General features: G+C 38.6%; 1 protein-coding gene across 1 annotated transcript; it reads left to right on the top strand.

Annotated features, from left to right (window-relative positions):
- The first annotated feature begins 2,410 nt into the window (after positions 1 to 2,410).
- Positions 2,411 to 23,149, top strand: APELA (apelin receptor early endogenous ligand). Its single transcript, XM_047857631.1, has 3 exons — positions 2,411 to 2,601; positions 3,971 to 4,060; positions 22,942 to 23,149. Exons 1-2 carry the CDS (start codon positions 2,526 to 2,528, stop codon positions 4,057 to 4,059), a joined length of 165 nt encoding a protein of 54 aa, XP_047713587.1. The 5' UTR covers positions 2,411 to 2,525; the 3' UTR covers position 4,060; positions 22,942 to 23,149.
- The last annotated feature ends 363 nt before the right edge of the window (positions 23,150 to 23,512 follow it).

Genomic DNA, 23,512 nt, shown 5'->3' with positions numbered 1-23,512 from the left:
CTGATTGATGAAGATGTCACATAACTATATCCTCCACAGGTATATATCTTGGGTTATATTGGCCATATTCTAGGAGTTGGTTGTTTATCATCTGATAATGACATACAAAAAATTGTAGTCCATATATTCAGTCTGTGGTAGTCACTATTTTATCCTAAAGAAAAGTCACTATTATACCTTTGAATATACTTAAAACATGGCATGAAGTTATATTGTCAAAATCTATATTGGTTTCCTGTTGGTTTGCTTGATTTAACACTCAATTTTGTTAGTTTGTGTCTTCCAATTTACTATACTGAGAAGCTTGAAGAACTAACGATTTGAACAAGCCCTTTGCTACTCATGATGCACTTTTATTTTTTACTTTTTTAAAAATTTAGTTTCTTTTAATTTTTAAAAATATTTATTTGAGAGAGAGAGAGAGGGAGGGAGGGCGAGAACAAGTAGGGGAGGGGCAGAGAGAGAGGGAAACAGAATCCCAAGCAGGCTCTGCACTGCAAAGTTAGACAACATGGGTCTCGAATCCACAAACTATGAATGATCTGAGCTGAAGTCAGACACTCAACCCACTGAACCACCTAGGCACCGTTGAGTTTATTTATTTTCAGGTAATCTCTACACCCAGCAAGGGGCTTGAACTTACAACCCTAAGATCAGGAATCACATACTCTTCTGATTGAGCCAGTTAGGGACCCTGATGCAGTTTTTTTCTTTTTCTTTTTTAAGTTTATTTATTTTGAGAAAGAGAGAGTGCAAGCAAGGAAGGGGAAGAGAGAGGGAGAGACAGAATCCCAAGCAGGCACCTCATTGTCAGCGCAGAGCCTGATGTGGGGTTGGAACTCATGAACTGTAAGATCATGACCTGAGCCGAGATCAAGAGTCAGACGCTTAACTGACTGAGCCACCCAGGCACCCCTAAAGATTTATTTTTCTTTTTTTAATGTTTATTTATTTTTGAGAGAGAGAGGGAGAGAGAGAGAGAGAGCATGCAAGTGTGGGAGGGGCAGAGAGAGAGACAGAGGATCCAAGTGGCCCAATGTGGGGCTCCAATCAGGAACTCTGAGATCATGACCTGAGGACGAAGTCAGGCTCAACTAACTGAGCCACCCAGGCATCACTTGATACATTTTTATATCATGAATCCAAACTCCTTAATTTCCTGATTTTGTGGAGCGACGTACAAATACAGCCCAGTAATGTAGTACTATGTTTCCAATCTCCAAATGGGCAAATAATCTTTCGTCTGAAGGACTACTGTATACTATTGCCTGTTATAAAGTGCATGCATAATTAGGCAGGCAGGGAATTTTCCAGACTGACTTGCAAAACTAAGACAAATTATGCATTAATATCAAATCTCTGAGAGTACCAACTGCCTAAACCCAGAGAAGTAAAATGCAGCAGAATGCCCCGTAGTTCGTTTGTAGCAAGTTGTATATGCTCTAGATTTGGTATTTTGGCTCTACTTGTATTCCAGAGTGTATCTATACTTTCTTTTTGGTTCACTTCACAGACAGTACAGTGATTTCCATTTATAACAGCTACATATGACAAGGAAGTGCTTAAAAAGGTCTCAGTGCACATGTGCAAGAGAAAACACTAAACTGTTTCTGTCTTCTGAATTCAGCGGGAGATGAAGTGAGAACTTTTTTCTCCGTGTTTCATTTCTGTCTGTGCTATGTTAGCCTGGTATTCCACCACATATAATTTTTTTTTTTTTTTAACAGAGCACAGATTTCATGAGTTTGTGGCTTTTTAAAAAAAAATCCTGGATGGTATCGCAGATGAAAGTGATCCCCATTACTTTTTAAATATCACTTTGCAAAATAAAAATGCAACCATTTTTGAGATTTATTTTGAAACATCCTAAAACCCCAGGAATGTCTGGTGATAGAAACCTATATGGATTAAGCAATTTAGAGATTTGGAGTAAATAGGCACCACTCGGCGGTGGGTTTGGTAAAGAGAAAGCATTTCAGCACATGTTCTGCCACAAAGTATTTGGGAGTCTTAAGTCCGAGCTTCAGAATTCCTTCTGAAAAGGACAAAAGAGAGACTTCCTGTCATTTTGATTGGTTTCTGCATGTGGGACCAATATGGGCAATGCAAAGTTTAAACAGATGCAAATGGTGAGGGGTGGCGGCAAAGCCTTGACTTGTTTTACATATTTCTCCACATCCAGATCGAAGTCAGTCTCTCCTAGGAACTTCCACGGCGGACTTCCACTAAATTACAGCACGCTTGAATGGTTTATTTCACCAATATTTGCTTATGGAAATAAAGGGGAGTGACGGGGGAGGGGGGAAGGAGAGGAGTGGAGGAGGGGTTTGAGACCGAGGGAGGCTCGACCACAGCACCAGTAACCTTGTCTGATGTGATCATTAACCTTTCTGGAAAATGCAGCTGGCAGTTCTCTGAGGCTCGTCATTAGAATGTGAGGAAAGCCACACAGATATTGCCCAGACTACTCAAAGATTGTTTGGTTTACACTGAGAGCTATTGCTCCGCTTCCGTGCGGCAGAAAAATGAGGTTGCAACAATTCTTTTGTGTTTTTTTTATTTTTGTGATGAGTCTTCTTCTTATCAACGGACAGAGACCAGGTAGGACTTTGGTACATTTGTACCGAGTAACTTGTTTATGCCTCTTTGGGTTCGTGGGTCTGAGCATGATTACGTCCTGTTGAAAATCACTTAGGTGTGCTTAGACATATTGGGGGTAAATGGGTTGGTTGGCTTTCGGAAGTATGTCATCTATCCTTTCAGATCTATTATTTGTATATTTTTAAAAGTTGATGGATTTTAAAATGATAAATATTTTGCCACTGTTTTTCTAAATTCAGAGAAAATTGATTACTAAATTATTTTAGATATGTTGTCCTTACAAGTAAAAAGAAATAGAACCGTTTGTTCTACTGATTACAGAGGTTAACAAACTTACAGATTTTGGGGTAAAATACAAACTCCAAAGCAGTTTATTGGAAGAACATATTGCTGATTAGAGTGGGGCATCGTTAACAACTTGATTTAACAACATGAACACCATGTGACAAAATACAGATAAAATCTTGTAACAGGTTATTATAGCTTTTATTTTTGGTTATATAATTCGATGTCTCGCTTAAAAAATGAAAGTTTTAGTATTATTGTGCTTATAGAGCCAAAAATGTGAAAAATATTTATGGTCAAGGTAATATTAATTTACTTGACACATTTTTCAAAGATAGTATCTGTTGTGGTTTTAGCCAACAGGAATTTAGTAAGTAGAGTTATTCTAATGTGCTTTTACTTCAAAACCAAATATCTAGGATTTCAAAGCACTGACGTGTAAAAAAAAAAAAAAGTTTTCTTATTCAGGAAAGAGAAAACCCAAATTTAAATAGAAAGGTGGTAATATCCATTCCAAATATGTTAGATTGTTTGGGTGGCAATGTACTTCTCCATTTAGAGCAGACAATGGTGCATAACTGGTTAAAAATTCAGTCTCTGCCTTTTAGTTAAACAGAAGTTTGATCACTGAGGTTATTTCGGATGACGTCCCCTGGTTTGCCCTTTTACATAAATAAGAGAAAATTTCCAAGTCAGCAATTCAGAAAGCAGTTGACCCCTTCTTCCAATTTATAGCAATTGCTAATCAAACTGTTCTGAACTACAGAATACCTTGGACAATGTTCTTGTAAAATACCTGTGATTAACTCACTACATAAGATGAAAGATCCAGAAGCATTTAGGAAGAAGTCCTGTAGAAGGAGGAGGTTATGACTGCTACATCCTGCTATTAACATGCACTGTTAGGAAAATGCTTTTGGTTTTTGCGTCACGTTAATTTGTACGTCACAATCACATCGGAGCAAGTAGCAAATACTCACAATTTAGTTTGGATCCAAAACATTCCCTTACATTCTCCAGATTAAATAACAGTTCATTTTCTGAAAAATGCTCCTAATGTTTCCTTTTTTTTTTTCCCCCTCAGCTAATTTGGCGTTGAGAAGAAAATTGCACAGACACAACTGCCTTCAGAGGAGATGTATGCCACTCCATTCACGGGTGCCCTTCCCCTGAGGTATTTCTGATAGGAAATTGTTTTACTGAATTTAGGCAATGTTCCAGATGAGATATATCAAAGAAAGTTTATTTATATTTTGTAATATGTGATAATACTTTTAAGGTGATATCAGTTCGAGGGATGCATACTAACAAATGAAACAGTGAATAATATTGTAGGAAAATCTTGATAATTTTTGATTCTGAGAGATAGTTGTATGGCTATTAATACTACTGTTTGTGTTTAACACTTTCATAACTAAAAAATCACATACCAGGAGAACATAATTTTGAGAGTATCTTTAAACATGTGTTTTGAAAAACACTGAAGAGCTCTGTATGTTCTCCAGAACAAGCACATTTCCCACCAAGACCACTGAATCCTTGAAAGCATTTGGACATATTTGTCCAACGACACCATGCAAATGACATCCTATCCTTGATATTCTAATAATGTATTAAAATAGTTTATTTTTCTTGACAATATATCTTTTAATGCATAAAATCAATTTAATATTAATAGCATGGCAGTTTTCCAGCCTTACTCATAGAATTGGTCTTGATAGTTGTTGCATCTTTAAGGATAAATTCTGAATAGAATTTTGCTCCTCTCCCCTCTTTTTTTTTCCACATTCACTGAAAGGCCAGTGATATTCTACCACCACCACCATTAACACTGCTTGAATCAATTAACTTCAAACACTGCCCAAGTTTGTATTTCTTCATACTAAAAAATAAATGACTTGGCGTTGTAATTATTTTAAGCTCTTTAATTCTTGTAAAAACATCTCATCCTTGAAAAAAATGCCGTAGAAATATCCCTCAGCTGGTTGACATACACAGGCAATTGTTAAATTAGCTTATTCAGTTGGTCTGTAGACTGTAGTGTTTATGGCACTATTCATTCATTCAGAGGAAAGAATGGTTGCCATGCCTATTGTTTAATACATGCTTTTCAGACCTGGTGAACGTCCTGTAGTAACACAGTAAATGAAGGAAGAGCAATTCAGTAATCACTTGTCAAGCAGACTAAGACAAAAAGCCAAATTCTCTACACCTGTATCTGTAACAAATGAACCTTTGCTATCAAAATATGAAAAATAGCTTTGGTGGAGACATCCAGAAAGATACAGTAAGAAATTCCTGAGAAGCCAATTAATAGGGACTAAAACATGCTTTAAAAGGATTTTCTATGCTAACAAATCCTTTGGCGTGTGTCACTAATGCATTTCAGTCTCATATACAAATAGTGGTAAAATCTGTGCTTAGGAGGAGTGGAGAAGTTCAAGACTTTCCCAGCACTCCCCCACAAATAACAAAGAGGAGAGGAGGAGGTTCACAGTAGCAAGAGAATTTCTGCATATATAGGGAAAGATACCTTGCATAACGCAAATGAAAGCCCTCAGTTAGCCACAGGTTGTATCAGCTTTCGCCACAAACCACCTGCCATAAAAGCTAGGGTTGCAAGTAAACAAATAGAGTAATGAAATTTGAATTCTCAAAGCTAAGGAAAATTTTGATCTATAAACCAAATTTATAAACCAAAGGGAAATTTAAATGCAAGCCACGTAAACCATTTACTAACAGCAATCCTTTACAAAATTTGGCTGATAGCTGTAAAGAACTGCTTAGGTTACGGCATCCATTTTGTCCGTGTTTAGACTAGTCCTACATTCCAGTTACATGTTCTTTGAAGAATGTATAAAGCTCCCATTTTTTAATCCAGAGATAGCGTAAGAGCCAATGCAGGATAAATATTAAGATAATTTTTCAAGATCTTGCTTAATGAGTACTATAGTAATGGGGTGCCTGGGCGGCTCAGTCGGTTGAGCGTCCGAATTCGGCTCAGGTCATGATCTCACGGTTTGTGGGTTCGAGCCCTGCGTTGGCTCTGTGCTGACAGATCGGAGCATGGGGCCTGCTTCGGATTCTGTGTCTCATTCTCTCTCTGCCCCTCCCCAACTTGTGCCCTGTCTCTCTCTGTCTCTTAAAAATAAATAAAAATGTAAAAAAAACAAAAAAACTTTAAAAACTGAGTGCTATTATAACAAATGCTACCTTCAAATATGAAAGCATAGTTCTCATTGTCCTAAAGCTTTCATATTTTTTAGTATGTCCTGCAACATAACTTGAGAACCAAGTAAATCACTATAGACTTAAGTAGCAGCACTTTAAGGCAGAACCTCCCTTTTATTTATCCCCCTCTGTTTTCTGCATGTGTTGTTTGTTTATTATTTCTTTATTTACTTACGATTTTTTATATTTTGTGTAAGCTCTATGCCCATCGTGGGGCTTGAATTCACCACCCCGAGATCAAGAGTTGCCTGCTCTACTGACTGAGCCAGCCAGGCGTACCTGTTTTCTGTATGTTTTAGATAAAAATCACACATTTGATTTGATTCAGTTAGGGACATGTAAGACTGTAAAAGGATAGGTAAAGTAAGCAGTTAACTTTGGAAATTTTCCAGATTAACCTTTTAAAGTAGTTTAGACTTTTAGCTTCTATAATCGGAATGCACTATTATTATCTTTACTTTGTCAATTTCACCAGCTCCTGGAGTCCTCTCAGTGATCCTCAGTGACATTTCATAACTTGCACAATTGAGTAATTAAATTTTTTTAATGTTTTATTATTTAATTTTTGAGAGAGAGAGACAAACAGAGCATGAGCAGGGGAGGGACAGAGAGAGACACACACACACAATCCGAAGCAGGTTCCAGGCTCTGAGCTGTCAGCACAGAGCCCGATGCAGGGGTCGAACCCACAAACTGAGATCATGACCTGAGCCAAAGTCAGATGCTTAACCGACTGAGCCACCTAGGCGCCCCCAATTGAGTTAATTAAATAGAAAAATCTGTGCTGTGTAAAATTCATTTTCTTGAGAATTATTTTTTCTTGCTGAAGTATGTTGGCATCACATTCAGTCCTAAGTGAATTAGAGTTGAGGAAAACAAGAGAAAGGGTGTCAGGAAATCAACTTTGCAGGTTAATGTGAGAGCTTTAGAGTGGAAAATGAGGTAGGTAGGACCTTTAGATTCTAATGATTTTCCTCTTCCAAGCATAAAATCTACATACATACATATTCTAGCTTTTTTTTTTTTTTTTTTTTTTTTAAAGTAATCCCTGGGAGCCTGGTTGGCTCAGTCAGTTAAGCGACTTGGTTTCAGCTCAGGTTGTGATCTCATGGTTCCTGAGTTTGAGCCCCACATCTGCCTATGTTCTGGCAGCATGGAACCTATTTGGGTTTCTCTCTTTCTCTCTCTCTCTGTTCCTCCCCCACTCACTCTCTCTCTCTCTCAAAATAAATAACTAAACTTTTAAAAAAATAATAATCTCTAGCCCAACATGGGGCTCAAACTCACAACCCCAAGATCAAGAGTTAGATGCTCCACTGAGCCAGCGAAGTGCTCCTATCTAGCTTTTTAGTAATAATTGTGGCATGTGTTCATGGTGTAAAATCTTTTCCTAACAGTATGAAAGAATGTAAAGTCAAAGGTGAGTCTCCCAGTCATTTCCCCGAGGCAATGGCTATGAAAAGATTTTGGTAAAGGTACATTTTAAAAATATTTCTTTATTTATTTTGAGAGAGAGAAAACGCAAGCAGGGGAGGGACAGAGAGAGAGAGGGAGAGAAAGAATCCCAAACAGAGAGGGAGAGAGAGAATCTGCGCTGACAGCACAGAGCCTGACGGGGGTCTTGATCTCATGAACTGTGAGATCGTGACCTGAGCCGAGATCAACAGTCAGACACTTAACCGACTGAGCCACCCAGGCACCCTGGTAAAGGTACATTCTAATACATTATTTTAAGTTGAGACAAGCTAATACTCTCATATCACTCTTGGTGACCATTCAAAATGTTAAGTACTTCTAGTTCTCTATTTCCTGCCTTATTCTTACCCCCTCAAAGTTACGGGCTTCTGACTCCTTTGACCAAATCTCTAGCCGTGCCTGCCAACTCTTTCTGCAATTGTCCTGTTTATTGTCTTGGCCCTGCTCACTCCGTGCTGACTCTTGGGCTGAACTGAAAGCCAACTGTCTTCAGCACAGAATCTCTACTTTTGTGGAGCACTTTATCTACAACGTTAGCAAGACTTTCTGGGAAAAGCTTCTTTTTTAAGTTTTCAACTTAATTTTCTTAGTAATGCGTACACCCAACTTGGGGCTTAAACTCACGACTCCAAGATCAAGAGTCACTCTTCCAACTGAGCCAGCCAGGCACCCCTGGGAAAAACTCTTCAGCTTACTCTTAGGTACCTCTGACTCCCATTCAGCTCTATTTAAACCTCTAGTTTCCTTGAACTTCTTAACCTTTTCCAACTAACAACGAGAGATTTCTCTTCCCAGAGAAAATGGAGATCTTCAAGCTTTAAAATCAGACTCTGCCCTCAAGCTACAAACATTTACATCTGCTATACTTCTATTTTCCCTTTGGAGTCTTTTATTAAGAGGTTCCTCTCCTGGGTATGCTTAATCTCTCTACATCTCAAGAAACTGATCTAACCGTTACTCGCTTTCTACAGATTGTTCAATATATCAAAGCTGATCTATTTCACCTTTTAAAATGAGGAAAACAGGTGCACCACTGACTCCACGGTGGTCTTTAGTGACTAGCCCATGTTCTTCTCTACATAGCCAAATTTCTTAAAAAGATGGCTATTTCCTTTCCTCCCATCTACTTCAATACAGTGCTCCCACTACATTCAGGGAAAGATCCCCAGTGACTTTCTTTTCAATCCAGTGAACACATTTTGGTTCTGGTCTCAGCTATCTTGCTATAGGTCAAATAGTGAATGGATTTTCCCTGGTTTCAATGCTCCTTTTTGATTACTAATCTCTGAAACAAATCACTATTCCTTTCAGGACATGTATAGGGTGTCCAGTTGCCTACTTGGAATCATCTTAGCTGTTCTAAGTCACTTCAAGTTCATGTCTGCAGTGCATTTGCAAATCTCTAGCATGGCTTCTGCACAGCTTATCACTGTAACTCAGTTCTCTGCTCCAATATCATGGTTGTCATCAGGAAGAACTTCCCTGATCCTTCATTTTAAAGAGCAATACCAAAGTAAACTCTTACTATAAAAAAGCAGTACCTCATTCTACCCAAGATACTTCTATTTCCCTTTTCCTGGTTTGTTTCACTCCATAACACCTAGTGCCACCTGACATAACATATATTTATCTTGTTATTGTTTAGTTAGTATCTGCCTCTCTTCATTAGAATGTAATTTCCATAAAAAACAGGGACTTTGTTTTGATCACAGCTATATGCCCAGTGATTCTAATAAGCTCCACAGAAATATCTGATGAATGAATGCATACTTAAAAGTAAACTCTTCAATTCTTCCCACTCAGATATTTCTCTTGTGTTCTGAGAATTTGGAGAATTGTAGAGCTATCATATATTAGATGTTTGTTATGTATCAAGCACTGTGCTATGAAATATACAATTTACTGTCTCACTGTAGATTTTTGAGCTGGTGCCCTATATTCAGTTCTATTTGGTTTCCCAGGTCATTGCAATTAATGTATGATATACATTTATAGGGTCAGTCATTTCTACCTTGAAATATTTTTCAACGTTTATTTATTTTTGGGACAGAGAGAGAGAGCATGAACGGGGGAGGGGCAGAGAGAGGGAGACACAGAACTGGAAGCAGGCTCTAGGCTCTGAGCCATCAGCCCAGAGCCCAATGCGGGGCTCGAACTCACGGACCGCGAGATCGTGACCTGGCTGAAGTCGGACGCTTAACCGACTGTGCCACCCAGGCGCCCCATTTACCTTGAAATATTTTTAAAAATCTGCTCCCTCCTTTTCATCTCTGTTACCATTATCTTAGTACCTGTTACATCTATCCAGCATGACTTCAACTCCTTAACTAATCACTGCTCCAGTTCTGATTCTGGAAAATCCATTTTTTCTTTTATCACCCGATCTTTCTAAAGTGTAAATCCTATCATGTCACATCTTGATTAAGATTCTTAACTATCCCTGTAGCCTTCAGGATGGTGAGAACTCCCATAATTTAACAAACAACACTTTACAAAATATACCTCTCCGGCATCATCTGTCATCTCCTCTCTCCTTCCCTCTTCTAAAGGGGATAAGAAAGAATCAAGACTGGCTTGCATGGATTCAGGCTCTGGCCACAAGCTCGTTCAGTGGTCATTGGTAAGTCACTTATCCCCTCTAAGCCTCCCTCCACTTCCAGACATTTAAGATGGAGCTAGTAATGGTATTAACTTTGCCCTACCTACCATACCTCGCACATGGCAACTGCTAAATCGACAGTAGCTAGAGTTACTATTATTGTTATTTTAATGTTTATTTATTTTTGAGAAAGAGAGAGAGCGCAAGGGAGGGAGGGGCAGAGAGACAGCGAGACAGAAGATCCGAAGCAGGCTCTGTGCTAACAGAGAGCCTGATGCAAATCTCCAGCTCACAAACCAAACCGAGAGATCATGACCTGAACTGTTCAGATGCATAACTGACTGAGCCACCCAGGTGCCCCTAGAATTATTATTATTAACGTTACTTTAAAATTAGTCAAGGGGCGCCTGGGTGGCGCAGTCGGTTAAGTGTCCGACTTCAGCCAGGTCACGATCTCACGGTCCGTGAGTTCGAGCCCCGCGTCGGGCTCTGGGCTGATGGCTCAGAGCCTGGAGCCTGTTTCCGATTCTGTGTCTCCCTCTCTCTCTGCCCCTCCCCCGTTCATGCTCTGTCTCTCTCTGTCCCAAAAATAAATAAACGTTGAAAAAAAAAATTAAAAAAAAAATAAATAAAATAAAATTAGTCAATTCTTCACCTCTTGGTGAACTCTCAAGGTATACGTCTGCCTGCAATGGCCTTTCTTTACTCTTTTCCTCGCTAATTTTTTTTTAAGATTTATTTATTTAAATAATCTCTACCCTCAATGTGGGGCTCGAACTCACAGCCCTGAGATCAAGATTCGCATGCTCTACTAAGCCAGCCAGGCACCCCTTTTCTTCACTATTCATCCTTCAAGAAACCTTTCCTGAGTGTAATACAAATTGTATTAGATGTCTACATTTTGCTCTCAACCTATTTGAGTAATTCTGTCAAAGTACTTGACTCACTGCACCTTGTTAACTGGCAGACTCCTCCCTTCCTTCCTCCACATGGTGTAAATTCCCTGAAGGCAGAATGTGGGTGTTCTGACATTGTTAAATTAAAATTTGTTAAAGCGGAGCACCTAGTACAGAACAATGAGCCAGGTAAGGCTTAGTTCAAAAGCTGACCTGAGATAAATTGAAATAGAGATGTTTATCACTCCTGGGTCCTGGAGGAAGTACACAGCCTGCCTAGAGGGGCCACATGGGGCGGGGCTGGGGTCAAGGGAGAATGCAGACCTAGAGCACATGCCTTATTAGGGACTGTGGGTGGAGTGCTTTTGGGTTCTTGGGCTGGGGTCTCATTGATCAATTCAAACCAAAAGAGCAGGGGGGGTTGGATGGGGGATGGAGGTGGAGGGTGGCCCCACGGAGGTTCTTATCTAAGGGGTACTTAAGATAATACAGGCCCTGGGAGGCAAGGGAGATTTGATCACAAGGGCTGTTGGGGAAGTGATATCAGAAGCTTGTATTTGCTTGTGACTCTGTGGCTGCTATCCATATGAGCCTGCGGGAGGGGCTTAAGTGTCCCGGCAAGGCCCCTTCAGGCCACTTAGCCACACAAAATGGATGCCGAGAAGCAGTAGCAGGGAGTGGCTCGGTTAACCTCTCAACAGTGGGTTGTATTGATCTTTGTAACATTAGCTGATGAAAAAGTGTCCCGAATACAGCAGGCACTCCATAAATGTTGCTGAGAGAAATGAAATGAAACTTTTAGTTATTATCTTAGCATTTAAGACTTACCTATAATGAGAGGGGCGCCTGGGTGGCGCAGCCGGTTAAGCGTCCGACTTCAGCCAGGTCACGATCTCGCGGTCCGTGAGTTCGAGCCCCACGTCGGGCTCTGGGCTGATGGCTCAGAGACTGGAGCCTGTTTCCGGTTCTGTGTCTCCCTCTCTCTCTGCCCCTCCCCCGTTCATGCTCTGTCTCTCTCTGTCCCAAAAATAAATAAACGTTGAAAAAAAAAAATTAAAAAAAAAAAAAAAAAAGACTTACCTATAATGAGACCCAACACACATTTTCAGGAAATAACTGAACAGTAACTGCCGGACTGAATTCTGATTTTCTCTCTCTGTGCTGGAAGTGTTTCTACTCCTAGGAATTGTTTCCCTCATCTCATTAAGTTCAAAACCTTCCCCTCCCAAAGGGATCTCTTCCAAATGCCATTTTCTTTTTTTTTTTTTTTTTTTTTTTTAATTTTTTTAACGTTTGTTTATTTTTTGAGACAGAGAGAGACAGAGCATGAACAAGGGAGGGTCAGAGAGAGAGGGAGACACAGAATCCAAAACAGTCCAGGCTCTGAGCTGTCGGCACAGAGCCCGATGTGGGGCTGGAACTCACAGACCGCCAGATACGACCTGAGCCGGGGTCAAACGCTCAACCAACTGAGCCACCCAGGCGCCCCACAAATTCCATTTTCTTTAAAATGAGGCCCACACCCTCATCCACTTAGCTTAAAATTACCTTCCACTCTCTCAACAATTACAGCATTTTTAGAAGTATTATTTTCAAAGCTATCATATTCTACTGTATTTTGCCAGATTTTTATCAGTAGTGGAATGTCAGCTCCTTGAAAGGCAAGATCTGGCCCCTAAACCTTAGAGTATAAACCTTTACAATGTGTGAATGGCCCTAAATGTAGGGGATTTCTGCACGGATGATGACATATGTAGTATCTCTTACTTGAAACTAAATGAAAATCTTAAAAAAAATTTTTTTTTAAACCTAAATGAAATATAGAAAATTACTGTTTTCTCAGTTAATTATAGTCCATTGTCCAGAAACCATGCTCCGAGAAAATCCCTAATGTTGCTTAGTGATAAAATAAAACTTTTCTGTAAAAATCATGCCTTAATGATAATATATAAAAAAAATATAATACATACTGAACATATAAATCTAGAAACTGTAGTTATGTTATAGATGATGTATTATAATAAATATTCCCCTACCAAAATGTGTATATGATAGACTAAAGCCTAATTTCAGAGTTTTTTTTTTCACTTTGGGAACCGATTTATTGTTACAAAGTGTATAATAATTATTTCTGCAGATATGTACTTAAAGTACTCTATCATGTTCAGACATCTAAAATATCTTTGTAACACATCTTTTGCCTTAATTTGTTCTCAGAGATGGATTCAATTTAGTGATCTACTGATATCTGGTGAACTTTATTATTACATACCAGTAACATTTGAAAAATATTATTCTTCGATAACAGCAAGTGAGTATTTGTTGCTATTTGGGTGACGAGAAGAACAAAATCACTTACTGTTAACTATTGCAATACATTTCACCCTTGGATGTATTTTTTTTTTACTTTTATTTTTTTTTTATAGTGGTGTGGTGAGGCGCCTGGATGGCTCAGTTGGTTAAGTGTCCGACTCTTGATTTTGGCTCAGGTCATGATCTCACGGTTTGTGAGTTCAAGCCATTTGAGCCCAGTTGCTACAGAGGTTATGGTTTGACTTCCTGCTTTGGTTGCTGTAGAGTTTGTGGTTCAGAGTTCTATTTTAACATATGGCCATTGTCCATTTGTGTGTTCAGTCTCTCAGTTCCAAAGTTATTTCATCTCCAGTTCACACCACCCAAGTGTATTACTGTCTGCCTTGCACCAGCCTCCTCATATCTACTTTTGCTTCTCTTTTACCCATTCTTCATATTATCGCTTCATACCACTCAAGATCCTTTAGCAATTTTTTTAAATAGTATTTTTTAATATTTATTTGAGAGAGAGAGCAGGTAGGGGTGGGGCAAAGAGAGAGGGAGAAAGAATCTTAAGCAGGCTCCATGCTCACCTCCCCATAAAGATAGACTCATACATCTTAGCAGGTACTCCCCGTTTCTCCCCAGCTTTCTAATCCCACACAGCTACTAACCTATTTTTTCTTCTTTTTTTTAAATTTTTTTTTTAACATTTATTTAGTTCTGAGAGACAGAGATAGAGCGTGGGGGGTGCAGGGAGAGAGGGAGTCACAGAATCTGAAGCAGGCTCCAGGCTCTGAGCTGTCAGCACAGAGCCCAACACCCGACACGGGGCTCGAACTCACGAACTGTGAGATCATGACCTGAGCCAAAGTCGGATGCTTAACCGACTGAGCCACCCAGGCACCCCTAACCTACTCTCATCTTACAGATTTGCTTACAGATCTGGAAATTTTATATACTTTTATATATATAATTTTTTCATTTGTGATTGGCTTATTTCATTTAGCCTAATGTTTGCAAGACCCATCCATATAGTATCAGGTATCAGTACTCCATTCTTTTTTAATGATTAAATAAAATTCCATTCTATAGAAAAATCACATTTTGTTTATTTTCACTATGTGGTTATTAGGAATAATTCTGTTCTGAACATTTGTTTATAATTTTTTTTTAAGTTTATTTAGTTTGAGACAGAGCACAAGCAGGGGAGAAGCAGAGAGAGGGACGGGGAGAGAGAATCTCAAGCAGGCTCTCTACTGTTAGTACAGAGCCTGCTTCAGATCCTCTGTCTCTTTCTCTCCCCCTCCCCTGCTCACGCTCTCTCTCTCAAAAATTAATAAACATTAAAATTGTTGTTGTTGTTGTTTGAGAGGCACCTGGGTGGCTCAGTCAGTTAAACATCCAACTCTTGATTTTGACTCAGGTCATGATCTCATGGTTCACGAGTCTGAGCCCCATGTTTGAGCCCCATGTTGGGCTCCGCACTTTTAGTGCAGATTGGGATTCTGTCTCCCTCTTTCTCTGCCCCTCCCCTGTTCAAAACTATATAAAACAAGGGTGCCTGGGTGGCTCAGTGGATTAAGCGTCCAGCTCTTGGTTTCAAATCAGGTCACCATCTCACAGATGGGGAGTTCAAGCCCCATACGGGGCTCTGTGCTGACAGCACAGAACTTGCTTGGGATTCTGTCTCCCTCTCTCTCTTCCCCTTCCCTGCTCGCTCTCTATCTCATTCTTTCAAAAATAAATAAATAAGCATTTAAAAATAAATAAAACATTAAAAAAATTTTGTTTGAACATATGCTTTCGATTCTCTAGAGTATATACTTAAGAGTGAAATTGCTGGTTATATGGTTATTCTATGTTTAACTTATTGAAGAACTGCCAAACTGTTTTCCATAGTGGCTGCAGCATTTTGCATTTTACATTCCTACCAGGAGTATATAAGTGTTCCAATTTCTCTGCATCCTCACCAACACTTTTTATTATAACCTTCATAGAGGTTGGTACGGTAGTCCCCCCTCGTCCACGATTTTGCTGCCCGTGGTTTGAGTTACTTGTAGTCAGCTGTGTTTCAGAAGCAGATGATCCTCCTTCTGACCTATCTTCAGGTCAACAGTTGCGTAACATGATATCCTAATGCCTACATCATTCACCACACTTCATCTCATCACGTAGACATTTTATCATCCCACGTTGCCACAAGAAAGGGTGAGTATAGTATAATTAGATATTTTGAGAGAAAGAGAGACCACATTCACATAACTTTTATTACAGCTTATTATTATAATTGTTCTATTTTGTTACTAGTTCTTGTTAATCTCTTACTGTGCCTAATTTATAAACTAAATTTTATCACAGATATGTGTGAATAGGAAAAAACATCGTATATACAGGATTTGGTGCTATCCATGGTTTTGGGTATTCACTGGGGGGTCTTGGAATGTATCCTTTGGGATAAGAGGAGAGTACTGTATCTATCTCATGGTGATTTTGATTTGCATTTCCCTAATGACTAATGATGTTGAGAATCTTTTCATGTGCTTACTGGCCACTTGTCTATCTTTGGAGAAACGTCTCTTTAAATCCATTGCCCGTTTTTCTTTTTTTTTTTTTTATTAAAAAAAATTTTTTTTTTCAACGTTTATTTTATTTTTGGGACAGAGAGAGACAGAGCATGAACGGGGGAGGGGCAGAGAGAGGGGGAGACACAGAATCGGAAACAGGCTCCAGGCTCTGAGCCATCAGCCCAGAGAGCCTGACGCGGGGCTCGAACTCATGGACCGCGAGATCGTGACCTGGCTGAAGTCGGACGCTTAACCGACTGCGCCACCCACGCGCCCCCATTGCCCGTTTTTCAATTGGCTTGTATTTTTTATTGTTGAGTTGTAGGAATTCTTTATATTTTGAATACAAGGCCCATATTAGAGATGTGATTTGCAATTATTTTCTTCCATTCTATGGGTTGTCTTTTCACTTTCTGGGTGTTCTCCTTGAACACAAAAATTGTTAGTTTTGTTACAATCTAGTTTGTCTATTTTTCCTTTGGTTGCTTGTACTTGAGGCATCAAATTGGCTAATCCAAGGTTACAAATATAATTTACACATATATTTTCTGTAAAAGTTATCTAGTTTTACACTTACATTTATGGCTCTGATCCCTTTATTTTTTTTTTTAATTCTTATTTTTATTTATTTAAGTAAACTCTACCCCAACGTGGGGCTCAAACTCACTGTTCCAAGATCAAGAGTTGCACGCTTTATGGACTGGCCCAGCCATGTGTCTCTTATGGTGCATTTTGAGTTAAATTTTATTCATAGTGTGAGGACAGGAGTTCCAGCCTCCTTTTTGTGTAGCTATCCAAATCTAGCACCATTTGTTGAAAACGCTGTTCTTTTCCCCTATTTAATTATGTGGGCACTGTTGTTGAAAATTAATTGTCCATAAATGCCAAGGTTTATTTTTGGACTCTGAGTTCTATTTCATTGATCTAAATGCCATTTCTTGTGCTAATACTGTACTGTCCTGATTATTGTAGTATTATGGCAAGTTTTTAAAAGGCATGTGTGAGCCCTCCAAATTTGTAGTTCTTTAAGATTTTTGGTCATGCTGATTCCCTTGAATTTCTATATGAATTTTAAGATCTGCTTGTCAATTTCTGCAAAGAGCTAGCTGGAATTTGGAATTTGCATAGGGACTGTGTTGAATCTGTTAATCAATATGGGAAATATTGCCATTTGACAATGAAGGTTTCCAATTCAAGAACATGGGGCGTATTTCCATTTAGTCAGGTTTTTTTCAGCAATGTTTTGTAGTTTTTAGAATATAGTTTTACACTTACTTAGTTTAATTTATTCCTAAGTGTTTTATTCTTTTGACGCTATTGTGAATGGAATTTTAATTTTATTTTTGAATTGTTCATTGCTAATGTATAGAAATACAATTTAATTTTTGTGTATTGATCCTATCTCTTGTAAACTTAGTGAAATTCTTCATTCTCATAGGTTTTTTTTTCATTCATTCTCATAGTTTTTAGTAGACCTGCTATGTATAAGCTCATGTCATCAGCAAATAGATACTTTTACTTCTTTCTTTCTTTTTCATTTTTTTTTTTCTTAAGGTTTTATTTTTAAGTAATCTCTACACCCAATATGGGGCTTGAACTCACAACTCCGAGATCAAGAGTCACAGGCTCTACCGACTGAAGCCATCCAGGCGCCCCTACTTCTTTGCTAATCTGGATGTCTTTTATTTCTTTTCCTTGCCTAATTGCCCTAATTAGAATCTCTAGTACAATGTTGTATAGAAGTGGTGAGAACAGACATCTTTGTCTTAATCCTGATTGTAGATGGAAAGCATTCATTCTTTTACCATTAAGTATGTTAACTGTGGGTCTTTGTATCTGTCCTTTATTAGGTTGAAGAAGTTCCCTTTTATTCTTAGTTTGCTGAGAGTTTTTATGGTGAAGGAGGAGTGTATTTGTTGAGATTATGGTGCATTTTTGTCCTTTATTCTATTGAAATCATGTGTCATATTAAATATTAAATGTTTGGAAGAAAACATATTAAATGTTTGGTAAAATTCACCAGCAAAGCCATCTGGCCTAGGGCTTTTCTTTGTGGGAAATTTTTAAAAAATTGCTGATGTAATTTTTATTTGTTATAAGCCTATTCAGGTCTTTTATTTCTGGGGTGCCTGGCTGGCTCAGTCAGTAGAGGCTGTGACTCTTGATATTGGGGTTGTAAGCTCGAGCCCCATGTTGGGTACAGAGCTTACATAAAAAAAATTTTTTTTTTTAAATTTCTTCTTGAGCAATTTTGGTAGCTTGTGTCTTTCTAGGAATTTGTTCGTTTCATCTAAAATATCTAATTTTTTGGCACACAGTCGTTCAGAATATTTCCTTATAATTTTTTAAAACATTTTCTGTAATGTCAACCAACAGTAATGCTTTCTATTTCATTTCTGAGTTTAGGATTTTCAGTCTTTATTCTTGGTCAGTCTAGGTAAAGTTTATCAATTTTGTTGATCTTTTCAAGGGACCAACTTTGGGTACGTTCTTTTTCTTTATAGTTTTTCATTTATTTCTGCTCTCATCCTTACTTTTTTCTTTACTCTGCTTGCTTTACATTTCATTTGCTCTTTTTTCTAGTGTGTTAAGGTGATGAGGTTTTTTTTTTTTTTTTTTTTTTTTGACAGAAAGGGAGGGCACAAGTGAGTGAGGGGCAGAAAGAGAGGGAGGGGGAGAGAGAGAAGTAGAGCTCACCCGAAGCAGGGCTTGTGTTCGCCTGAAATGGGGCTTGAACTCACCCAAAGCCGGGCTCGTGTTCACCCAATGCGGGGCTCGTGTTCACCCAATGCGGGGCTCGTGTTCACCCAATGCGGGACGCAGGACTCGAGTTCATGAACTGTGAGATCATGACCTGAGCCAAAGTCAGATGCTTAACTAACTGAGCCACCCAAGTGCTCTGTCTTCTCTTTTCATACAGATGTTTAGTTATAAATTTCCCTCTAAGCATTACTTTAGCTACATCCCATGTTTTCATGTTCATCTCAAAGTATTTTCTTATTTCCTTTGTGATTTCTTCTTTAATGGTTGTTTAGCAATGTGCTGTTTATTTCTACATATTTGTGAATTTTTGTATTTATTTGCTATTGATTTCTAACTTCATCCTGTTGCTGAATCATCTATTTCTCCTTCTAATTGTGTCAGTTTTTGCTTCATGTATTTTGGGGGCTCTGTTTTTTGGTGCATGTATCTTCATAATTCTTATCTTCCTCAATTGGCCCTTTTATCTTTATAAAATGTCTTTGTCTCTAACAACATTTTTTGTCTTACAGTTTATTTTGTCTGACATTAGATACCTACTGCAGCTGTCTTATGGTTGCTGTTTGCCTATCTTTTTCTATCCTTTCACTTTCAACCTATTTGTGACTTTGAATCTGTGTGTCTCTGACACAGAGCATAGAGTTGGATCATGTTTGTTTAGTTTAAATTCAAGTTAGTTAACATGTAATGTAGTATTGGTTTCAGGAATACAGTTTAGTCATTCATCACTTTACATATAACACCCAGGGCTCACCCAACAAACACCCTCCTTAATGCCCATCACCCCTCCAGCAACCCTCAGTTTGCCTCCCTCTCTGTTTTTATCTTATTTTTGCTTCCCTTCCCCTATGTTTATCTGTTTTGTTTCTGTTTGTTTGCTTGTTTTTTTATTCAGGCTGACACGATCTGCCTTTTAGATGGCTTGTTTAGTAGATCCACATTTTTTTTAAGTAGGCTTCATGCCCAACATTGGACTTGAACTCAGGACCCTGAGGTCAAGAGTTGCATGCTTTACCGCCTGAGCCAGCCGGTTGCCCCAGATTCACATTTAATGTTATTGATATGATTGGATGTACAGTTGACACTTGAACAACATAGAGGTTAGTAGCACTGACCCCATGGGCAGTCAAAAATTCATGTATAACTTTTGACTCCCCCAAAACTTAACTAATAGCCTACTGTTGATGGGAAGTCTTACTGATAACATAAACAGATGATTAATGTATATTTTTCATGTTATATGTATCATCTAATGTATTTTTTTACAGTAAAATGAGGTAGAGGGATAGATGTTACCAAGAAAATCATAAGGAAGACAAAATACATTTATAGCACCATATCAAAAAAGAATCTGTGTATAAGTGGACCTGTGCAATTAAAATTTGCATTGTTCAGGGGCGCCTGGGTGGCTCAGTCGGTTAAGCGTCCGACTTCGGCTCGGGTCACGATCTCATGGTCTGTGAGTTCGGGCCCCGCGTCCGGCTCTGGGCTGATGGCTCAGAGCCTGGAGCTTGCTTCTGATTCTGTGTCTCCCTCTCTCTCTGCCCCTCCCCTGTTCATGCTCTGTCTCTCTCTGTCTCAAAAATAAATAAACGTTAAAAAAAAATTAAAAAAAAAAATCTGTGTTGTTCAAGGATCAACTATATATCTATTTTACTTTCTTAGTGGTTGCCCTAGGACTTAAATAATATATATCTGAATTTATCAGAATCTACTTCAGATTATACTATTTTAAGTCCAGTGAGATATAGAAATACCTAGATAGCTATATTCTCTCTTCCCTCTTTTAATTTCAGCATAGTTATTACATCTACATACATTACACATACAACTTTGTTAAAATTACTACTTTCTACAATTTTAGGCCTTTTAAGCCTGAGAGAAGAAAGGAGAGGAAATACCTATTTATAGAGTTGCTGTTATATTAGCCTTCTTATTTACCATTTCCAGTTCTTGTCATTAGTAGATTTTTCTGGGGTCTTACTCTGTTCAGGCTGCTATAACAAAATACCATAGACTAGGGGCTTGTAAACAACAGAAATTTATTTCTCACAGTCGTGGAGGCTGGTTCATAGATGTCCATCTTCTCACATAATGTAAGGGGCTAAGGAGCCCTCTGGATTCTACTTTATAAGGGCACCCACTAATCCCAATCATGAAGGCCCTACCCTTGTGGCTTACTCACCTCCCAAAGGCTCCACCTCCATTACATTGGCAGTTAGGTTTCAACATATGAATTTTGGGGAACACAAACATTCCCTTTAGAGCAGTTGAATTAGTATTGCCCCATTTGCTCTATTCCCTCAGACAATTTCTAGAGACTTTAAATTTCCAGAGACTTTTCTTTTTTTTTTTTAATTAAAAAAAAAAGTTTGTTTAATGTTTATTTATTTTTGAGAGAGAGACAGAGAGCAAGCAGGTAAGGGCAGAGAGAGAGAGACACACACACAGAGTCTGAAGCAGGCTCCAGGCTCTGAGCTGTCAGCACAGAGCCTGACGCGGGGCTCGAATTCACAAACCGTGAGATCATGACCCAAGCCAAAGTCAGACGCTCAACCACTGAGCCACCCAGGTGCCCCTAGAGACTTTTCGTTTTAAAGAAAATTTTCACCAGCTAAGGTTGGTTCACTGGGAAGAAGAGCTCCTTATAATATTGTTTAAGAACCCTCAAGGTTATGCATTTCTTTTCTTTTAAGTAAGCTCTACATCCAGCCTGAGGCTTGAACTCACCACCCCCGAAATCAGTAGTTGCTGGATTTACTGATTGAGCCAGCCAAGCACTTCTGATCTATGCATATTTTAAACATGGATACCTAGTGGTTAATTGCTCTCTAGAAAAACTACACCACTGGGGCACCTGGGTGGTTCAGTTGGTTCAGCTCAGGTCATGATCTCAGTTGGTGGGTTCAAGCCCCACATCTGTGCTGACGGCTCAGAGCCTGGAGCCTGTTTTGGATTCTGTCTCTCTCTCTCTCTCTTTCTCTCACTCTCACTCTCTGTCTCAAAAATAAACATTAAAAAAATGGAGGGGGGCACGGGGGTGGCTCAGTTGGTTAAGCATCTCACTTTGGCTCAGGTCATGATCTCATGGTGTGAGTTCGAGCCCCGCACCCGGGTCTGTGCTGACAGCTTGGAGCCTGGAGCCTGCTTCAGAATCTGTTGTCTCCCTCTCTCTCTGCCCCTCTCCTGCTTGCACTCTGTCTCTGTATCTGTCTCTCTGTCTCTCTCTCGCAAAAATAAGTAAGCATTAAAAAGAATTTTAAAAAAAGAAAAAGAAAAGCTACACCACCTTACATTTTCAATAGCAGGTTGTGAGAATGCTTATTCCCCACACTTTTGCCAACACTGGGTGTTATTAATGTTTTTAATCTTTGCTAATCTGATAAGCAAAATACCCATCTTATTTTTATGTTCAAAATTTAGGCAGTCTGAGGTGATTTCTAGAAGAGGCATACCTGCATCTTTTCACTGCTGAATTGTTTTTTCCATCCCATCATGACTGTCAGGAAAGGGAAATGTTAAGTACATGGAAGCTTCCAAAAATGAAGCAAAGGGCTGCCTTCACGTCTTCGGGAGGGAGACAAAACAAATTGCTTAGGAAACCTTGATACCAGTGATTGTCTTCTTGTAAAAGATCCATTTTCTCTTAAAAAAAAAAAGTTAATATGTTGCTCTACCATATAGTTAAAACTTATTGCTAAGTACTAATTATTAAATAGTTTCACAACATTAAAGGATTCCTAGGGACCATTTTATCTGTTAAAATACCTCAAATTAAGATATTGGTTCTGGGGGCGCCTGGCTAGTTCAGTTGGTGGAGCGTGTGACTCTTGGTCTTGGGGTTGTGAGTTCAAGCCCCAGGTGGGGTGTGGAGCCTACTTGATAAAAGATACTGGCTCTGGTATGTTTTTGTTGACCTCCAAATTAAACTATCTTAGCCGGTATAAATCTCAGGAATCAAAATCCAAAAATATTAAGAAAATTGAGCAAATAGGTGAAAAATAATTTAGTGAAAAAATCCCTTTAATAACATGAATTCAGGCCTTTGAAGAAATATGGGTGCTATTTTCATATTGAAAGGTAAGAAAATACAAAGTTGCTTTCAGCACTGAAAAACCTTGTTAAGTTTTTAAAACTCATTATCTATTAAAAAAATTAAGCATGGGTAAATTAGTCTGCTGGATAGCATTTCTTTTTATAATGTGTTTCTTTCTTGTTTGTCTCCCCGATATAGATCTTAAGCTAACTTCACCTGGTCTGCCAGAAGAGGAGTGAATAAAAGATACCCACCCACACCATAGTGTGATTGCTAAGAAGTTCCTGTACAAAAAGGAATCATTTGAAAGCACCTGCGATGGTTTCTTAGTTTTACAGGATTCTCTTTTTCCTGGTTTCTCTTTAGAGGGGAAAATAACATAAATTCAAAAACAATTCCAATCCGAAGCACAGTTATTTGCTTACATAACAAAATCTCTCATCTTTTTCTGTATATTACTATTCTTAGATGAGTTAAAAAGAAATATACTTTTTAATGTCTTAGAACTCTGTAATAATAAAAAGTACAAGAATTAAAATTTTTCTTTCATATTCCTATAATTCTCCAAAATTAAAATAAGTGTTTATATGTTTGAGTGATTTTTTCCAAAAGTGCTAAATCTGAAATAAAATGCATTGGTCATTTGGCTTTACAGAAAAGGGATAAATTAATTGGTTCATCGATTCTTTATAGAGAGAGACTAAGAAAGAAGCTACCGACTGCTACCAATTTTAAATTATAGGCTTTAATGCTTATGAAAGTATTTTTT

Source organism: Prionailurus viverrinus, chromosome B1, assembly GCF_022837055.1.
Source record: "Prionailurus viverrinus isolate Anna chromosome B1, UM_Priviv_1.0, whole genome shotgun sequence".
Taxonomy (NCBI): domain Eukaryota; kingdom Metazoa; phylum Chordata; class Mammalia; order Carnivora; family Felidae; genus Prionailurus; species Prionailurus viverrinus.
Note: the sequence above shows the minus strand (reverse complement) of the source record. Positions and strands in the feature narration are given on the sequence as shown.

What these genes read in the sequence shown, in the direction of transcription:
- APELA (XM_047857631.1), top strand. Translation starts at nt 2,526, where the DNA reads ATGAGGTTGCAACAATTCTTTTGTGTTTTTTTTATTTTTGTGATGAGT. An exon ending in TATCAACGGACAGAGACCAG is followed by an intron (nt 2,602 to 3,970) that starts GTAGGACTTTGG and finishes TTTCCCCCTCAG; the next exon opens with CTAATTTGGCGTTGAGAAGA.